Here is a 22,079-nt window from a genome sequence, read left to right as displayed (position 1 = left end):
ACACACACACTCATCAGACGATCTCCTATCATAATATCAAATATTGTGCATAACTGGTGTTGGACACAACAATGCTGTTTATGGTCCTATGAATGCACCAAACTGTCCTGAGCACACCTTAAATGAACTCGATCAACTCTGATCTGTTTACAGCTCTGTCCCAGATACTTTATGGGCTTATCGTGATCTGGGTATTGTGCGTAGGCCGTAGGGCTACGGGTAGAACATGTTTTCACAGACATACACACATTAAAACCTGGAAGCTGACCAACTGGCAGCTTATACAGCCTGAGGTGTGGGTTAAATACCTTGGTCAGTGGCGTGCGTGTGTGCGTGCGTGCGTGCGTGTGTGCGTGCGACTCACAGATACAGGTGGTAGCGAGGAGTCTGGTGGCTACATAAGGAGGTAAGCAGTTCTGGAAGGCTGGTTGGAGGACGTAGTTAGAGAAGGTCAGAGCGATGACAGCCAGTGTGGTCGGATACATGATCAGCACAGCACTCCATAGCAGCAGAAACCTGCAACACATACAGAACACCATTCAGGTTCCCAAAGTGGGGCCCATTGGACCCCCAGGGGTCCTTGAGGGAGTTCCAGGGGGTCCACAGCTAAATGATAGTTTGGAACCAAATGGACCATTATGGGTCTGTAACTCTGAGAGTGTACAAATTCCATTTAGTACACTCTCAGGGTTAAATTAACATTGATTTTACAACATAAATTGGGGGTCCCAGAGGTAGAAATGCCATTAAATGGGGATCCGCCGGTCCGTAGACTAATGCATGTCAAACTGGGGGTCCTTGAAATAAAACGGGTTGAGAATGACTGCTAGAGCCGTAAAAATCTTCTCTCATGGGGATCCCTGGCATATCTTTTCAAATGGGGGTCCGTGGGATAAGAACTGTCAATTTGGGGGTCCTTGACATGAAAATGTTTGGGAACCACTGCAGTACACAGTCAAATGAACACTGGCCATCTTAATGTGTACCATTTATATAATTATTATACAAATAATAATTAAATTAACCACATGAAACCTATAGCATACTGTACTATTCTGTAATAGGCACACTTTCTGCAAAAAAAAATAGCCAATCTACAAGCTCACGACATGTTACGTTGTGATGCACCATGAGCTTGTAGATCTGCTTCTTCTGCATCTTTTTGGTACATTTTCAAACCTCCATAAGTCCGACTCTAGAATCACTGTCCTTGGTGGATTTTCTGCCATCCACATTTCGGATTAAATTTGTGCCTTTGTACCGTGACGCTGCCGCCATGTAAAAGCTTCAGATGAAAGGTAAAGAGTGTGTGCGTGTTCCAATGCTGCTAGAGTGTGTGGCGAGTGTGTGTGTGTGTGTGTGTGTGTGTGTGTGGGGTGGGGGGGGGGGGGGGGGGGGGGGGTGGGGGGGCGGGCAAACAGCGTCTTTTAAAGTGAACGTGTATGCTGGCACTGGGAACTGGGGTTTATGCCAACAGCTAGCGGTAGAGATATAGAGTTAAGTACACAGGAATTAAGTGGTTAATTCAATGTGAAGCACACTGAATATTAATGATCCTAATGATTTAATGACCACCACCTGATTCATACTTTAGCAGCCTAATAATAGTCTGTTGAAGCTAATTCTGTTTTATGCAGTAGTATGCAGGGGGGGGGGGCATTAAGGCCGGAGAGCCTTAATGCCTAAATGTCTTCTAAATCCTGACAGTTTTCTGAAATACGTCATTTTTCTATATCAGTGGTTCTCAATATGTCATGTCAAGAACCCCACAACATATGTATTTGGCCACCGACCCCCATCTGAAAATATGTAGTTCCAGGGACCCCCCAGAAGCAAAGATTTGAGTTAAAAACTTTCGCTCTGAAAGAATATATATTCAAAGATCTGTGCTGCATTGTCACGATAAAAGAAATAGCAGACCTACAAGCTCATAGTGTGGCGATGAGCTTGTAGATCTGCTATTTTTCAATAGCTAAAGTATAACATAATGCTTGAAACACCAAAGGGGTTCCCGCCCCAGAATGGGTTAAGAAGGCCAGCTCGTTGTACCTCAAAACGCTACAGACTCTCTTTCATGCCAACGTCCATCAGACTCTATAATGCTAATGCATAAGAACCGTCTCCCCAATGCATGCTGTCCTATGATGGCCCTGGTCGCGTGTTTTTGTCCACCTGTGTCTGTTGTTTTTTTTGTATTTACTATGAAAACCTGTATTTACATGTGTCACGTCACACCTCCATATATGGTAACACCTCGTGACATCACACCTCCATCTCCATATGGAGCTGACCTGTTCCGTCATTCCATATGTTGATCTGACCTCATCAAACCCTGTACACTCAAGACACTGCGGCCACTGCCACCCTTAGATCTCCATATGTGGAGCTGACCTGTTCTTACATTCCTTATGTTGATCTGACCTCATCAAAGCCCTGTACACTCAAGACACGCTCCATTATGGCCAGTACAGAATTCATTCCATATGTTGATCTGACCCGCCCATGCCAAAGCGCCAGCGCTCGCCCAGCAGTCTGCCGTCACCTAGGCGGATGTGTGCACGCGACCTCGCTTCTCACCCTCGGGGTGTGTTACTGATCTGTTTGTCCAGTATAAGCTTTAGTTTTATTTATGGGTTTCACACTATGCTGTTGTAACGCTTCAATTTCCCTTCAGGGATTAATAAAGTATATCTAGTATATCTCATCTCATCTCTCTCTCTCTCTCTCTCTCTCTCTCTCTCTCTCATGCCATGTGTTTTCTCCCTCATGTCTTGGATGTCACCTGACCGTCTCTGTGACAGTAGCTGATGCTGCCAAAATAATGTCCTTGGCACGAAAAGGTTTGAGAACTACTGATTTAGAAGGCATTTGTAGAATCCGCCTCGGGTCTTAAAGATGGAGTGTCGGGATTAAAAAGTGCACAATATTTGTTAAAATGTTGTTTTTATGTGGACACACGCGCCAGTTCAATAAGTATGCTTGGTTTGCCTGGTGGCGGAGGCAGTGGTGGGTGGTGATCCACCTGAACAGAAGCCGCACCCACAGCTGTTAAAGCTGTAAGGGGTTAGGGGAGGGGATGATATTGTGATGTCACTATATCACGGTTTCTTTCATTGGCACGGTTAACTGTCGAGGTTTCAGCCTCCAGGAAGAACCCCTAAATGCAAAGGGAAGAGATCATTGCAAATAACCACCACATCAATGGGTCTATAAAGTAGGCCTACTGCTACCTCATAAACGCATGAAAAACTGCAAAAGAATTAATGGGTTAACACTTTCCCTCCCATTCATGAGTTACACAAATTAATTGATTGTAGAACAGCTTCCCTCCCAATAACGAGTTACACAAGTTACAGCACAAAACATTCTGTCGCACTGGCATGCAAAGGGTTCTGGGAAATTGAGGCCCAATGCATTCCAATGGCGGTGGTGGCGCGCAGCGGGCGCGTTCCTCCTCTGCTGTTGTTGTTGATCGCCACTTTGGATTATTTTCCAACACTACGACAAAGGATCACACCGTTTTAAAGCGGATTGTCATGAAAAGGAACGATGATGTCGGCGCGGTGGTTCTTCAAAGGTTAGTGAAATCTAGGCAGTCAACGGGGCGTCGTGATTAATTAATTCCACAGTCAAACTGTTAAGGTGAGTGTTCTTGGTATAGGCTATATTATACAAATGTCTATTTTGTAATTGTTTTTGTTTTATTCTCCGTTTATATTTCTACATGTATGTCATGTTCTTTTTTTTTGTTAATTTTATTTATTTATTTTTCCTTATTCCGTGTTCTTATTTAAATTATTTTAAATGTGTTCGTATATTAATTCTTCGTTTTGCCTCCACGGGAGGGTGGGAGGGAGAACGGGAGGGTATAGGCTGGGCAAGCGTGACCACTCTTGGTCATTCTGCCCAACCTAAGGGGAAGGGTTGCACACAAAAAAGGGGGAATGTCACCAATAATAATAACAATGTAAACCTAACTCTCCCTGAATAAAGACATGTTCTTTGAAGCAGTGCAGCTGCATGGGCACATGGCTGCTGGCAGAGTCACTGCTATGAACCTGTGACCTTATGATTAATGGCCCGAGTTGCAATGTGGTTTATGTTATCTGGTTAAGGCCTCTGAGTGTACTAAACGTCTACATAGTCCGTTTTGTTCCTTGCGTGGGGGAGTCAAACGGACACAAAAAACTTTGTTTTATCAATCTTTGTGCTAATAGATAAACGGATTGTGGTTGTTAAAGCAGGGCCTGTTTAATCAATCTTGTGAGACCATAAGAATTATGCCTCATGTATTCATGATACGACTTCATAAGCCTGCCAGAGTTAACTGGTTCTCTTATGAGTCATATTGTACAGTCAGAGCATGGTTCTAATCATAGAGTTAATAATAATAATAAAATAATAATAATAATCATACTAAAATTCAGCGAATGTCTGTCTGTCTGTCTGTCTGAATGTCCCTGACAGCGCTTTATCTCAACATTGGCTGCCCCAATCACTCCCACTTTTCACACAGGCATGGACCATAATTATATGGAGGTCTTAATGGAGCCCTTTTTCCAATTTGACACATTCATGATTTATAATGAATTTATTAGTGGATTAAAAAATGCAAAAATGGGTATTGTACTGTCAATATGACATGAATATGAATGCAAAGTAGCGGTCCATGTGTGGACAGGCTACCTGTCGCCGTTGTGCATGGTGAGATGTGTGCAAACCGTGTAGTTTATCAGGAGAAGAATACCAAAGGATGCAAGATTTATTACTGAATTAAAAACGCTCCGGGCGCAGTACCCCCCCACGGCCACAAGAGGGGGGCAAATATCTCACAACGGGTAAGGGCTAGTAATAATAATAGATGGAGTTGCTCCCCCAGTGCATATACCGGTACTCCCTTTTCACCCCTCCAACAGGTTGGGAAATATGATTTGGGGCCAATGCGACATGTTTTGCATGTCGTCTCACATGCGCAGTAGTGTCACCCACACGTGCAAGCTTGTGTGAGCCCATTGGACGAAACAATTTTGTGGACACTCTAACCACAAGGCCACTGACAGAGAGAGAGAGCACCACTTGCAAAGTCCTCACAGCCCTAGTCTAGTGGTTAGACAGGCTGTCATGATCAGAATGTCACAGGGTTGAGTTTCACTTTGTGTGGCGACCAAAAGCAATGTGTGTGTGTTCTGTCTAAGCTTACGGTCCTATTCTATACAGTGGGTTTGGAGTCATTTTAGTTTTTCATTTTGTTGTAATATTAATAGAATTTGAAAATATATATATAAAAAAAAAAAAAAAATCATGAATAAAATGTAAAATCAAATCAAAGAAATTCCATAATAGGAAAAAAGGATTTTAAGGATAAGTAGAAGATCAAAACGTGATATTCGCTGGCAGTGTGCAAATGTGATTGTGTCGATTGTATTTTTTACGTGCTCCGATATTCAGCCCCGAAAAATACCAGCAAGGTCGACTAGTGGATTTACTAGTCGACTAGTTGAATAGTCGACTAGTTGGGCTTAAAGCCCTACCAACAGCAGCGATATGATTTTTGTTGTGAATTGGTAATGGTACAGTTTAATAGTACTTACCCCACCAGGCCTCCAAAGATCTCAGTGACGTAGGAATAATCTCCCCCTGACTTGGGGATGGTGACTCCCAGCTCAGCGTAGCACATGGAGCCCAGGGCACAGATGCCACCGCCCAGAACCCACACCACCAGAGACAGGCCCACAGAGCCAGCATGCTCCAGGACTCCCTTAGGAGAGATGAAGATCCCAGAGCCAATGATGTTCCCTGGAGAGACAGAGAGCCACGGTTAAGACGTTAATGTACACAAAAGCATTTATAATCTTTCATGTTTTTTTGTTAAGCACTGTTTTTATTATTATTATGAACTAGTATCATTATCGTTCTGCATCCTGATGGTTAAGCCAGGGCATGGACTAAATAGGGACTGAGCTTATCATATTATCAAATGTTTAAATCTGGCACAAGCCCAGAGGGTGACTTGTGTCACTCGTCACCCTCCTCTCGCTCTCTCTCCTCTCTTTGCTTGTCTGTCTGCTGTGTTATCTCTTAGCAAAAAGCAAACATGTTTTAAAAATGACCTTATCTTTAAGGTTAGCTTTATTTGCATGCAAATGATAAAAGCCCGATGGAGCATTTCACATAGATGATAGATACAATCCGCCTGGAGTGTACTTGTTCCAGCATCGCGTAATTTTAATTTATGAATGATACTGTTGTACAATATGTTAAATAAATAATAAATCAGACCTGTGTGAACTGAGCAGTGCAGTGTGTGTGTGTGTGTGTGTGTGTGTGTGTGTGTGTGTGTGTGTGTGTGTGTGTGTGTGTGTGTGTGTGTGTGTGTGTGTGTGTGTGTGTGTGTGTGTGTGTGTGTGTGAGTCGCTGTGACCCGAATGCGAGGGGTCAATAAGTAAGTCGTACTCTACTCGACAAACATACATAGGGACGCACACAGCCCTTTATTGGAGTGGTGTGCACTGCTAAAAAAGAAAAGCACCCGACATTCCAAAACAAAACCAGTATGAGTTTATGTTTTCCACAGACATATGATAAGAAGTGGGACTAGACTACTACACCGAATACATGTGTACTGTTACTACTGTAATGTAGGTTCTAGCAGCCGGCTGACCGTCCTGGTCAGCCTAGTAGTTTATGGGGAAACTAGGCTTAGCTTTGTATTCTGTCCGAAGACGCGGCACCTGTGAAAACAGCAGTCTCCCACGAGACTCTGGTGGCTCCCACTTTACAAACATCTGCTTTCTCCCATGAACTGTATCATGACATTTGTCCTGTCGCTTTTTTAATCCGTGTCATATCCCGTTTCTCTCTCTGTCCTGACTCTCTCCGTGTACCCCCGGCCCTCTATTCTCCCTCCATACCATATCTGTCTTCTCTCTCTCTACTCATGTCATGGAGTGTGTAGCACTTTTAAAATGGTAAAAGACACACAAGAAAATCTGGACATGAAAAAATAAAGGAATATGAAAACCGTGAACGTCTAAAGAAACGGTAAGTTTGGATAAGTTGAGATAACGTGACATAAGATCAATTTTACTGACCCTGTCAGGCCATGGTCATTTCACTGTAAAATTACAACAAGCACTGGACACGGCATCATTGTTTACCGTCATAATTATGCACAGAGAGATGCATATAGAGAGGGGGAGGAAGAGAAAGAGAGAGAGAGAGAGCGAGAGAGGCCCTGGATAGTAGTTGTCAGTACTGATTTTGGGGGCTTGGTTGAAGAGATGAGCGGTTACATAAAGGCCTGTGCTGTGCGCTCGTGTTGTGTTCATGTTGTTTTGTGTGTGTATGTAATGTGGTGTTTGTGCTGTAACAAACTGAAGCATCATCATGACTGATCCTGACCCAACTCACTACTGTAGGCTGCCTGGGCCTTCCCACATCACTGTATCATCGTACTCACAATACATTACACATTACAATATAATCCTTTTTGTGCCTGTTGATTAACATATGATGACTAGAAGATATTTAATGTTTGTGGCTTTCGCCTTTATTTTTTAGGGATAGACAGTAGGCTGACAGGATGGGGGGGGGGATATGCAGTAAAGATTGTCGGGATCGGGAATCAAACCCGCAGCACACTGCCGTGGCCGCTGAGCCACAGCCCAGGCCAACTAGACGATATTTAATATGACGACAAGGGTGATACTTGAACCCAGATTATTTAGTCTTATTTTTTGTATTGGATTTTGCTAAACCTCATCCAGACATTTCAGCCTTTATTTGTTTAACCCCACCTCTTCACTATAGCGCTGTACATTACATAATCGTTGTATAATGCTTGATATAAATTACTATAAGTCACTATCAAATCAATTTGGTAATTGTAAATAGGTACTGTATTTTTCAGATAGTATCACTTAGCATGGCTTAGATGTTGTTGCGGAGGGTGATATTACTACAGTCTAGTGTGTGAGCACTGAGCAGCAGTGGTCAGTGCTGAGACTGTGAGAACTTGACCTTGACTTGTCTCTGAGGTAAACTGGTGAAAAAGATAAGGTCATGATTACAGTCTGGGACGTGTTGTAACCTCACAGGGAAGCCTTATTGAAGCCCCTTGCCTTGTAATGCTTTACAAAAATGACACACACAAAACAAGAACATCTTTAGAAAAATACAAATGAATATAAATATTCTGCTTTTATCGATTGTCAGAGACTACGAAACTGGGAGAGAGAAGGAGAGTCTGGGGACTCAACCATTCAGCCGTCAGGACCTAGAGCATATGTAGTACACCCCAACCATTCAGCTGTCAGGACCTAGAGCCTATGTAGTACACCCCAACCATTCAGCTGTCAGGACCTAGAGCCTATGTAGTACACGGTACACCCCAACCATTCAGCTGTCAGGACCTAGAGCCTATGTAGTACACGGTACACCCCAACCAATCAGCTGTCAGGACGCCCCTTTTTTGCACGTTGTTGCTTGCTTACAATGTGTGATCCGATATTATTCTGTCAGTGGTGCTCAACTTTTTCCATGTCAACGACCCCCGCAATTATGTGTAATTGGATGCGGACTCCCATCTGAAAATATGACAGGGGACAGGGGACCGGGGACCGGGGACCGGGGACCCCCCCCCCCCCCCAGAAGCAAAGATTTGAGTTAAAAACGTTCGCGCCGAAAGAAGAATCGTGCCACATTTTCACGATTAAAAATAAATAGCAGACGCAGACCTACAAACTCATAGCGCAGCACTTGGTGCCGCGCTATGAGCTTGTAGATCTGCTATTTTTCAATAGCTAAAGTGTAACATAATGCTTAAAACACCAAAAGGGGTTCCTGTTCTGAATGGGTTAAAGGTTGCAGTTGTTCAGAAATAGTGTTCATAAGCTGGTCCACTTGGCTCTCATTGATTCCAACATATTACACGGCTGCAGTTTGCCTCTCAGTGCGACGAAACTGCCAGCTGGAATTGCTGCATAGCGAAAATGACAGATGTCAAATGTTGTTTTTGTTGTGGCTTTCCCCTTTATTATTTTTGTAGAGTGATAGATTGAAAGTAGGCTGACAGGAAATGGAGAGAGAGATGGGGAGTGACATGCCGTAAGGGCCGTCAGGATCGGGAGTCGAACCCGCGGCACACTGCCAGACTGGATTACCAGCCAAGGTGACTGGACCGCTGAGCCACGGCCCAGGCCAGAAGATGACATAGAAGACCATACCATATTTTCAATTACCTTGAATGCTAATGCATTTCATGTGTTTCATGACTTTATCCTTAATAAGGGTTTTGGTTAGGGTCATAATTGTCCCAGCGGCTCCAGTGTCTTATTTATGATGCCTGTCCCCACTGAGCTGAGGCGTGGAAAAACTCTTCGTCTCTAAAATGTCATCAAGTAATCTAGGGATAACTGCTGACCTTTCTTGACAGAGTCATGTCAGTCCATGCAGCCATTTTCTTCTAAAATTGCCAACAAACACATAAGGGCCGTGTTGTTTTGGGGAAAAAGGCAAACTGGCATGAAGTTCAGTTAATGATTTGGCGGGTGAGGGTCAGTAATTTTCCAGACCGGAGAAGGGCGTATAGCGGACAAAGAAAATGAAGTGATGTTTTGAAATTGGGCTGAATATATGATCAGTGGGGGTGTTGCAGGTGGATTCAATGATGAATCAAATCAACACTTTTCATTACCTCGTTGCTGGATTTAACAGTGTCATGGAAGACATGCAGCTGTCTGTCACTACTCCTAGGCTGTAGAACTTTCTATTTGGCGAGATTCTCGTCAAATTCAATGTTTGCGGATTAATTTGTGTAAGATTGCATCAGTGCAGAGGAGAGGATAATGCACTGATCGAATGAACAGCATGATGCATAGAGAGAGAGAACAAACAGACTGAGTATACTGCGTTTCTCTCTGGGGATGATGATCCCTGTGTGAAAAGAAAAAAAGGCATGGTGCCACAGCATGTTACGGCCTGTCGCTGTCCAATGGCGGTGGTGCTGAACCATTCACCAATCCATGCATGTGTGCCGTCCTTAGTTTGTCTCTACTCTATTGAATCATGACTGGCAACCTGTATTGTTGTATTGTCCTTTAGAACAAGTTTCTTCTAGTTGTTGAAATATTGTGTTAATGAATTGATAAAATGGCCATTCAAGCCGCAAGTGTAACCTGCGGCACCACCTTTCCTGGCTTCATTGTCATGTCATTCCGTGCAGCCATGTTCCCGTGAAATTTTCAACAAACACAAATAGGGCCATATTTTGGGAAAAGGCAAACGGGCATGAAGATCAGTTAATAATTTAGTGGGTGAGACGTATTTTCCAGACTCAAGGGCACATCGGCCAAAGCAATGACCAATCATAATATTGTTTTTAATTACCTTAAGAGCAGGTCACTGGCACTGCTCTTAAAAATGAACAATATTTTTCCACATTCCAACACATTTTCAGTGTCATGGAAGAAATGTAATTTCTCCCAAGGGCGAACTAATGTCGCAGAGTCAAATCTACAGCACAGGAAACGATGAAATGTTGAACATTGCAACAAAAATTGCACATTTTTGTACGATAACAAGCTGCGGAAGCCTTTGGACAAGCAGTCATATCTACCAAGAAATGTCCTTGCATCAATATCACTACAAGAGACTACCGTATATCCCAAACTATGTATTTTTTAAAACTTTTATACCATGCTTTGAATAAAAAATAGACATAAATCTAAAGCAAAAACTAAATGCTGTATCAATTGTTTTAATCCACTGAGTTACTATGATTCATTACAGAAATAACCATTTCATCAATGAACTCGGGCATCAGTTGAAATCATGGCCAACCTGCTGCACTTTGATCCGGTCTCAGTAGCATTGACCCGTTTGTCTTTGTTCTGCTGCCCAGCCACCTCTCATCTGATCAGCATTTTGTTTATTTGTATGACCGACTGTCTCAGTGTCCACAGACGTGTCTCTCTTCATTCATCGTGCTATTCATTCCATCAGTGCATTACACAAATTAACCCCAAAACATTGTATTTGACGAGACATCTTGCAATGTGTGAGATTTTATGTACTGCCATTTGTATAAGGGGGGGGGGGGGGGGGGTAGCTGTACAAATATTCTTATCAATTGAGATAATCAGAAAGTTATCTTTTCTCACTGCGAGACATATGACTCATCTTTCACAAGACTACTTTCACAAGACTTCACTAAGTTCTACTACAATATCACAACTCAGTGAACCACAGCATAGTGTCATTCCATCGTAGCATAATGCGGAGATTAAATTAATGGAACAATCCACCTGCCCGCTGCACACCACACCACGCGCCACGCGGCAGTAGTTCATGCCCCAGAATAGGACACACAATGTGAATAAATATTTACACCACATAGAGCTCAAATCATGTGTAAACGATAGCAGGTGTACAAGCCAACAACAGCCATTCAACAAACCCTAGAACTATAGGCTGTGTTGCTATAGTAGGATAGAATACATGCATTTATGGCAGGAGCTATAATATGCAATGAGATTTAAACCGTTATTGGTCAGGAGCCAGGTCCCTCATAATAATAATAATAATAATATTAATAAAGCTTTATTTGTATAGCACCTTTTAAGAACAAGTCACAAAGTGCTTTAACAGAGAGACATATATAAAAACATAGCAATGATGTTATACAGATACCTTTCCCCCAGTGTGTTATAGCCTGGTAAGAAATTAAATTATGCCCTATTAAATTCCCCAGATAGGAAATAAATGAGAATGGATACTAGACTATCTGATGACTAGATGACTGCAGTTGTTTTCACCTATGGTTTCTATTCTGATGCCATAATAATAATAATAACCCTATGCTGTATAAAACATAGTGCAGCACTTTAGCACATTTAGTTTACAATCACTAAAGTTGATCAAAGGAACTTTTGGTCACTATAGTGGTAATCGTCGGGTTCACCTGTGTGCCAAATCCAGGTGTGCCTTGGGATTTTGCAATAAACACACAATATTATTGCAATATAGAACAAAGATGCATGATTTATTTACTATATCAGTACTTTAGGTGCACAATACAGAAGCATTTCCCATATATGGCCAGACCTCATCAAACCCTGTACACTCAAGACACTGCCCCCGCTGCCACCCTTGGATTTGCATATACATCTATGGAGCCGACCTGTTCTGACATTCCATATGTTGATCTGACCTCATCAAACCCTATACACTCAAGACACACTCCTTTTTATATGGCCAGTACAGAACTCATTCCATATGTTGATCTGACCCTCCCATGCCAAAGCACCAAAACGCTCACCCAGCAGTCTGCTGTCACCCAGGCGGATACGTGCACGCAACCTCGTCGGTAGTTACTGGTAGTTAATCATTAATTGATTAATCGCCGTTAAGAAATAAATCAATTAACCTTAACAGTTAATAATTATTCAAAAATCCTTTGGTTCTATTTTCTGTGAGAGTAATGCTGTCTGCGCGCACGGGGCCGAGGAATGCACATGTGGCCCCGTGTTGTGGTCCCACCCAGCCTGGGCTGTTGGTCAGCGGTCCAGGCACCTTGGCTGGTAATCCAGTCTGGCAGTGTGCGGGTTCGACTCCCGATCCCGACAGCCTTTACTGCATGTCACCCCTCCCCCCCATATCTCTCCCATTTCCTGTCAGCCTACTGTCTGTCCCCCCAGAAAAAATAAAGGCAAAAGCCACAAACAAAAAAAATTAAAAAGGAAAAAAAAAGGTCCACCCACCATGGTAGTTGGTAGCCACAGAAACGTCTCTGCTTTTGCATGTGATGTGACAGCCAGACAAGACAGTGCACTTTTCATTTCAGTTTATTCCTCATACAAAGATGCCACTGCCTGGCTCTGTTATGTATCGCAAATGGTCAAATAAATATTTGATAAAGGAATATTATATGGCTTTTGTATTATTTCTGTATAAGCAGAGTATAGATTTTTATGTTAGACATTGAGGGAAATTAAGATTCTAGGATTAATAATAAATAAATAAATTAACCGGTTAATCAAAGTCGCTCGGGAATCATTAGTTGATTTGACCCCCAATCCAACCCTAGCGAGTATACAGAGTTTTGTCAGAGTAGCAGCATTATTGGCTTAGAAATGGAACAAAAAGGCCAGGTATACGCTCCTGTATTTTAACATCAGATATTATGTTGGTACTTAGAGAGCCAAATATTTTCTTGGTGGTACTTTAGTATAAAAAGGTTAGGAACCAATGTATTAGATCGAGTTTGTATGTAGCTCAACAACATTTGGTGTATCAGAAGGCGAAAAAGAGGAGACCAAATAGATGCCTGCATGATCATAAACATATTGACCTGCATAACACATTACATTACATGATTTAGCCTACAGACCTCAGTAACCAGTGAACAATGTTCCTACAAGTTGGAAGGCATGCAAAGCATGTGCCTTCGGAATGCCACAACTTTCTTAAAGCAAGGCTAAAACCGTGTAAACCACATGAACCCTGTAGCCTCCTTACTCTAATAAAGTGTATAGTGTGTGTGTGTGTGTGTGTGTGTGTGTGTGTGTGTGTGTGTGTGTGTGTGTGTGTGTGTGTGTGTGTGTTGGATAATATAATAATGCTATCATTTTATTTGTATCCATCTCCAAGCACCACAATGTGCAGCCACGTCTACGGCATTGCCTACATTCATACTGTAATCAGAACTCCCTTGCTTGAAAATGATGCAACTCAGTCAGGGGTTTTCATTTTCATCCACATGTACATACTGTAGGATTTAGCTACGTCATCAGCTATGGCAGATGGCAATGGGACCACATGTAGCCTACTGTAGATGAACTTCAATCATAACTTAAAATAATTAAGCAGCTAGCCTAGACCATGCTTCAATGAGTCGTTGTCAAAACTGTCCGAGGCATTATAAACAATAATACATATTGTTATCGTGTTTTAGGATGTGGTCTCCTCATAACGAACGTCTAATGACAAAGTCAGGGCTATTTTTAAAACGTAGTAGGCTAGAATAAAACGAATGACTCTGTGTGCATGCTCTTTATCACGCGCGACACCGACAGACAGGACAGACTACAGTATAGCGACATTCACCTACTATATAAACTCCTATACGCTATAAACTTTATACATTCTCCACTGCACTCGCCTGCATGTGCAGGAGGCTACATAATCATATGGCTGTACAGTCGAGACCCAGGCATGCAGGCGGGGTTGTTGATAAAAGTTACAAGTTTTCTTCACTGAATGATAAAGAAATAAATCGTCCTCATAACATTATTTAATATCTACCTAACACCTAAACAAAACACCTTTAATGATCTTCAAATCATACTTGGTAATAAAGTGCGCATTCTGATCAAAATTCTGATCAAATCATTCCTCTGACTGTACAGTATATAATGTAGTTAGATCGTCATTCTTGACAAATAGAAAAGCTCACCGATGATGATAGCGCAGGCGCTCATCAGCCCTATTTCCTTTTTTAACGCGACTCTGTCGTTCTTCGGTGAAGAGGACGGCTTTTTGGGCTCGTTTTCCGCCGTGGCCGTCATGGTTGTTGCTGTGCGTGGCTCTCCTTCTCCTCTTGTTGCTGTTAGTCCATCTGACACACGACTGGAGTGGATCTCTCTCTCTCTCTCTCTCTCTCTCTCTCTCTCTCTCTCTCTGACTTTGTGCCTCTCTCTTTCTCTCTGACTTTGTGCCTCTCTCTTTCTCTCTCCCACATACACTCACTCTGAGTCTCTGACTGTTTCCCCCCCGCTTTTTCTCTCTCTTCCTCTCTTTCCTTCTTTCACGCACGCACGCGCGCGCGCACACACACACACACACACACACACACACACACACACACGCACACACTTCCCTGCTTCTCCTCCTCCATCCCCGCCCCCCTCACTCTCTAGTTCAAATGTCCAGCTATATTGGCTTACAAATAACACCCAACTGTAGTAGTTCTCTTAGAACAGTAACCTTGTTGGCTCTAAGTGACAAGTGTACACCAATAATGGTACTGGAATACATTCAACTTGTTCATAGTCACATGCAACATTGCATGCAGCAAAACTCTTGCACTATATTATATATTATTTATTCTGAAGAAAATGTGTAGAAAAATGCCTCGCTTTGGCAACCCTAGCTAGTCCTACTGAGCCTATTCTCCATATGGAGACCACAGCCATGTTTCTGTCAGAGTTTGGAAGCACTCGTTTTCAGTAAAGCAATGTCCTGCTGCCTCTTGCAATAATGTGCTAATTCGAAACAGGTGGTACACAGGCAGGTGAGTGATTTCTAACAAGCACTTCCAAACTCCAGCACTTAGAAAAATAATCACCTACAAGGACACAAAGTAGCTCATAACATTTCTACAGTGGAATTTTTATGAAACAAACACTTTGAGGATAGAAAGAGAATAATTCAAGCTTTCCGTACAGCTGCAATGTTGGTGAGTTTGACGTTGTGTAATACAATCAGATAGGACTTTTATATGTGGATGAATGGGTTGCCATTAGAAGTTGCCATTAACTTATGGTAAGATGGCCGCGGCCTGCATACAGAATAGGCTTGATTAGGGGGAATTCCAATTGCTAAAAATGATACTGCAACACACCTGCCTTTGATTAGTCCCACTCTCAACAGTCAGAAGGTTTCCACTTCTCAAATGACCAACTCTTCTACATCTCTATAGTACTACCCTCCCTGCTGCTGCAAATACTGTAACTGTTGACTGCTGTGAATTCTGGTGAAAATACAATAGTGGTCATTAATGCTGTATGTCTTTAAGGTCAGAGTGTTAGTTATTTCATCCAAACCAGTGTTGTTTTTGGCAGCAACATTTGATTTTAGTTTTAGTCAAAGCATAGTCATTATACAGTGTATAAAATTGAACTCAAAACATTCACTCTCACATGCATACTCGTGTGAGCGCACGTACACACACACACACACACACACACACACACACACACACACACACACACACACACACACACACACACACACACACAGAAACCCCTCCCTCCCCCTCCCCATCCTATTCACAGAACAATCAACCCACAACACCTCAATTACAATATCACCGGGTCAGTAAGTCTTTCAGGTCTACCCGGAATGATTTAGTGTTAGTCTAGTTTTAGTCAACTAAATATCATAAGATTTTAGTCGACTAAATCTACAGTTGATTTAGCTGACTGTAACCCTTTGAAGTGTAAGGCTTGATATTACATCGCTTTCCACAAACAAACACATGCCTGCACAAATGCAGTGGTTCCCAAACCTTTTCATGTCAAGGACCCCCATTTGAAAAGATATGCCAGGGACCTCCATAAGAAAAATATTTTTACGACTCTAGCAGTGATTCTCAACCTGTTTAATTTCAAGGACCCCCAGTTTAACATGCATTAGATACAGACCCCCATTTAATGGCATTTCTATCTCTGGGACCCCCATTTATATTGTAAAATCAATGCTAATTTAACTCTAAGAGCGTACACATGTACACACATGGAACCACTTGGTTCCATGTGTGTACACTCTGAGTTACAGACACATAAGGGTCCATTTGGTTCCAAATAATCATTTAGCTGGGTCCCCCCCTGGAACTCCCTCAGGTACCCCTGGGGGTCCCTGGACCCCACTTTGGGAACCACTGATATAGGCCATTCTTTATTAAATGTAGTTTTGTGAATTAAAACAGACAAAGGGAAACAAAATATAATTACAAATGCATGCCTGCCTGCAGAGCACAATCCGTGCACGACAGTGCACACATGCACGCTACTTCAGCACCACGGACAGCGATCATGTCATTTTTGGAACCCTCTTCAACCAATCACGCTGGCTAGTGCATGGGCAGACATATTACATCATGTGATTGGCCCGCCCGATGTGCCAGGTGCCCGTGCAGTCCTGATTGAAGATATAAGGTTCATGTGATGGGCCTCCGGTAGTCATCGCACCCCCCCACCCCCACTCCCCACCGGAAGCTCCGCCCCTGCACTATTGCTGCTGTGGCACTCTGGGTGAGAATGTTGGTAAGTAAAGGAAGTATACTGTCCGAGGAAGTGATGTTGATGCCTTGTATTCCCCGGGAAGGAAAAACGTGTTGTGATTGGTCTGGGGGGGGAAACTGCTTCCTGGGAAATACATTATTGAAGTCGCGCCGTAGAGACACTTTCTGTGTAAGGTCCTGACAGGCTTTTCCCCTCGTAAGATGAGAATATACACGTGAACGAGGTTACTGGTGTGACATTACCACTCTGGTCTTGAAACACATAATTATGTCTCTGACCACTGCATAAAATAGTCCATCAATCCTGCCCTACAAAGCCAAAGTGCAACAACTACATTTTTGGACACACTGACTTATTTGTGCATCCCAAAGGTCAAATTAGCCTTTGTGATTTTGGGGAATGCCTACAAACTATACTATAGACACAGTATAGTTCCCGGTCACGGATGTGTGATCGGTCCCGAAGCAGGAACCTGTGTCCATGTGGTAGACATGCTTTACAGCCAACAGCTCTTGTCGGGTCAGCAGTTGTAGCATACGACGACTACTCACTCTGCCCCTTCACGGATAGCATTGGGCTCAGGCCAGTGAGGCCACTGGTATTACTGCCGTTTGTTTGTGCAATCTAACTCCAACTACAGAGCTAGCCTTCCTCACCAGTTTGTTCAGTTTGTTTATGTTGCTGGGTGTTGATGTTACCCCTCCTCAACATACCAAGAAGAAGACACTCTTGTAAAGATCCTTGATGCTGTCTGTCCAGTCCAGGCAGTTTCTTCTTCTGTTTTTGTGATGGCATGTTTGTTCATATTATAATATGGCTGATTGTAAAGGGGCCCCTGTTGACATACATATTCACCGAGGCTCTGTCCTTCTCATTGTCATCTCTGATGCAGCTTGACAATAGTAGGGTGACCGAAGAACGTACAGTATGTAGTTGAAACGTTCGGAGTTTATAGGTTTTATGGCATGAGGGGACAGATGGCAGCTGAACCTGAACCTGACCCGATGACTCGCCAGACAGTATCAGAGTGAACAGTCCTTTGCTCAGATGTTTATTCTCTGGGCCTCTCTCTCTCTCTCTCACACACACACACACACACACACACACACACACACACACACACACACACACACACACACACACACACACGTCACACACACATACACACACACACACACACACACACACACACACACACACACACACACACACACACACACACACACACACACACACACACACACACACACAATGTTTGAAATGTATTGAGACATTACATTTTTGCATTGATTTGATTACAACAACCCCAGATATCAAGCATGTGTGTCCTTTGAGTGTATGCTGTGTGGTTTATTAAAGTTGACCTTAATGCTTCCCATTCATGCAGTTACTGTATTCACCTTTACATGAGCAGCCAAACAACACCTTGTGGCCACTGGGAGAGCTGCAGTGTGACCACTATGATTTCTTACTTCTATGCAGTAGTCCAAACTGCTTCTTTTCACCTGACAGGGCGGGGGAGTGGGGGGGGGGGGGAGTTTCCCCGGCCAGACGTAGTGGAAAGAACACGTTATTCCGACCAGTTCCTTTCCCCTCCATCAGGCCACTATGGTTTCTACTGTCACTTCCGGCGCTGACCAGCATGACCTGCACTGACTTTTACTCACGTTGGCCACGGTGAGCAGGCCAGTGCAGTGAATACTAATATTATTACAGTGATCATATGAACAGGTTCACCTGGTTCTGATTACCCAGCAACCCTCCTTCCTCCCTCCCCTCTAGGAGAACAACAGTCATGTCACTTGTCCCAAGGGGGAACGAACGTGAGTACACCTGTTCTCTCCTTTCATCGTCCCTCCAGCTCTCCTAATTGTAATGGTGTTAGGTCTCAGGTGTAACCCCACACCTGGCTGCTGGCTCCGCCCCTCTGTTGGACACCTCCCCCATTATGGAAATAACATGTGAGGAAAGCTATAGCCTTTGTTGTGCATTTGGTTTGTGGAACCATAGAGTTATATTACTCTGATCAATCTGCCGAACATGGTGACATATTAGGCTAAGTACATGATATTTAGCAAATAATATTATTTGTTTATGTGGCTGAATGTCGATTTATTCCAACATAGCAGGGATAAAAGGGTGGTCAAACAGAGGCACTTCAGGCCCAGGTGGTTAGCTCAACCGTCTGGGCACCTATAGGCTGCCAAGCAGTGCGGGTTCCACTCCCGAGCCTGAGATGGCCTTTGCCGCGTGTCACTCCCCAACTCTCTCCCCCTTGGACCTGCGTGCCTAACTGGATGATCAAATAAGAAATCACGAGGAAAATGTTTTCAATCAGACATTGAGCCTCAAGTGTAATATCAAACTTTTGTCCCACTGTTTCTGCCACGTCGTCGGGTGTCAGGTCCATGGCAGAGTTATGAACGGGTGGATTGTCATTGTGGAGAATAATCAGTGAGCTGAAAAGTGAAAAGTTGACATGGTCAAAATTACATAATCTGCCACATCTCAGGAACATGAGACAGTCATGTTTGCGTGACAGGGTTTGCATTCCCAGGTGGATATTTAAAATCTTATTGTGGTGCTAAGCTGGCAACATAGTTATGACTATAAAGTGGTATTATGTTTCTGACAGCCTATACATGGAGTAAAGGATGCTCTCCTAGTCACCTAGCCTGGCTGATGAAGAGTTAACGAGTTAACGTTGAGTCGAGGCGTCTGAGCATCAAGGACAGAACAGAGCGGAAGGGAGAGAAGTAGATGGAGAAGAAAAGAGACAGCAAGAGAGAGGGCAGAGAAGCACAAAAGGCAGCACAAGAGTTAAGGGGCCTCAACTCTCTCGCTCACACACACGCGCACACACACACGCGCACACACACACACACACACACACACACACACACACACACACACACACACACACACACACACACACACACACACACACTCCTACCACTTCCTCTGCGGTTGAAGGAGTCGGGTCGTTAAGTCGTGGCAGGCTGGCAGCCTTTTCTCTGCCCAACCAACCGACAATTAACAAAAAAGAGAGGAAAGCAAGGGCCCCCAACTTGGAAGTCTCCCCACACCCCCTCCTACACCCCAAAACCCTCCAACCACCCTCCATCCCAACCCCAATTCCCTGTTTCCCCCAACTTAAAAAGACCCCCAACAAAGACACGGGCGGCTTGGTGGTTGTTGTTGTTATTGTTTGTTGTGGGAGGGGATGGGAGGGGGTATAGGGTGGTAGGGGGGGGGGGGTACGGCAGGAAGGCGGGCTGACTGAAACACAGGCCACAGTGTGAAGGGGCAGTCGGGGGGGAGAAGAGGGCACAGGAGAGGAGGAAGGAAAGGGTGGACACGGGAGGTTAGAGGAGGCGGTGGAGGGCACGAGGATAGGAGGCTGAGAGGAGGTATAAGGAGGAGCCAGAAGTTGAAGGCAAGGAGGTAGGAGTCAGGAGTAAAGAGTAAGGAGGGAGGATGGAGGACTCAGAGTGGAGGTATGCGTAGCCCTGGTCCATTGCATAAGCGAGTTCTCACTAAGGTCCTGCCAGGATGCTATGCATACGGGTAACATTTATACTGCCGTTCAAGGGGTCCAACTTTACCTAAAATAAATGAAACCACTTCGCTAAGAAACCACTTCGCTCAGAGACAAAGTCTGTTTTGTGTCGGTGAAAGTCTATTCTCCAGGCTGGGAAGCCTCTCAGGGCCCCAGCTTCTCTTATTACTTTTTGGCATAAAATAAAATATTTTATTTAGAGCGCCCTCTACAGATCTGGTCAATGTGTAAATTATGTTCTAAATAAAATCAATATTTTATTTTATGGCCAAAAAGTATATTATACAGAGAAGCTGGGATGCTGGAAAATAGACTTTCCGCCAATACAAAACATGCTTTATTTCTGTGATTAGCAAAGTGGTTTAGTTTATTTTTGGTAAAGTTGGACCCCTAGCAGTGGAATCTTTACCCATATGCAGAGGCTTTTTCCGGGCAGGGCATTGGTGCTTTCATTTGAACCTTAGCATCCTTATAAAACTGGGGCAAACATTTGGCAACACCCCCCCCCCCCCCCCCCCCCCCCAACTATTTGTGGCAAGGAGATTTGGTGTAGAGGGGACAAGGAAGGGACCCCGTTCAACTACAGTAAGTACAAGGGGGGAAAGAACACATTTTGTGTGTTCACATGGTCATGAATAAGGTTTGGGGATCCTTCATTGTTTCAGATCTTTGCTATGATATTGCACAGTCAAATCTTCAGTATTAATTTAACTCAGAGTGTAAAAACCTTAACCATGGGGACCCCGTTTGGGTGTATTGTTACAGTCAAATGAACACAGCAGAAGGCCATCAGGTGTCCCATTATTGATGAATAATGGTTGAGGCGGAGGTGAAGACTGGTTGGTCGAGGCGGAGGTGAAGACTGGTTGTTGCCAGAAAGTAGTTGACCTTTTGTAAAGATTACCTACATTGCGCTGTTAAAACAAAGGAGAAGCAGCAGGTTTTCCTGTTGACTGTAGAACAAGCGGAGAGACTGGCTGAGCATGAAAACAAGTGCCTCTTTCATGTGTCTCACAAACCACAAGAGCTGGAACTGCTGTTACTACTGCTCAATTAGCAGCCTATCACAATATACGTTTAGTTCCTGCTGTTGCAATGTTTGCCAATATCAATAGCTGACAGAAAATGAACCTGGGCCCAAGATGCTCACTAAAGCACAGGGTTTCATAGCGTGTGTGTGTGTGTGTGTGTGTGTGTGTGTGTGTGTGTGTGTGTGTGCGTGCGTGTGTGCGTGCGCGTGCGTGCGTGCGTGCGTGCGTGCGTGCGTGCGTGCGTGCGTGCGTGTGGCACGTCCGCGCGCACTACAGTATGTGACGTTCACAAGGGAAGCAAAAGGAGATAAAACAAAAGATTAAACCTGTATTGATCTCACGACGGGACTGAAATTCAGTCACCAAAGGCAGCACAGCATGTAAGATACAGTTACAGGGCAAGAATTAAGAATTAAGTCCTGTAGATACAGCAGGCTTAAGACATTAACACCCATATGGAGGGAGGAG

The 22,079-nt window shown here is 43.8% G+C and overlaps 1 protein-coding gene across 1 annotated transcript in view; it reads right to left on the bottom strand.

Annotated features, from left to right (window-relative positions):
• slc7a10a (solute carrier family 7 member 10a) overlaps nt 1-22,079 on the bottom strand; it is a 114,851-nt gene that overhangs the window by 22,114 nt on the left and 70,658 nt on the right. The window contains exons 2-4 of the mRNA XM_080780545.1: nt 14,453-14,572; nt 5,592-5,796; nt 365-516 (exon numbers count right to left, since the gene is read on the bottom strand). Coding sequence (XP_080636671.1) covers nt 365-516; nt 5,592-5,796; nt 14,453-14,564 — 469 coding nt within the window. The 5' untranslated portion in view covers nt 14,565-14,572. The remainder of the gene's footprint in view (nt 1-364; nt 517-5,591; nt 5,797-14,452; nt 14,573-22,079) is intronic.

The sequence above is a fragment of the Protomyctophum bolini genome, assembly GCF_963924005.1.
Source record: "Protomyctophum bolini genome assembly, chromosome: 1".
NCBI classification, from domain to species: Eukaryota; Metazoa; Chordata; class Actinopteri; order Myctophiformes; family Myctophidae; genus Protomyctophum; species Protomyctophum bolini.
The sequence above is the reverse complement of the archived record's forward strand: the minus strand, read 5'-3'. Positions and strand labels throughout refer to the sequence as shown.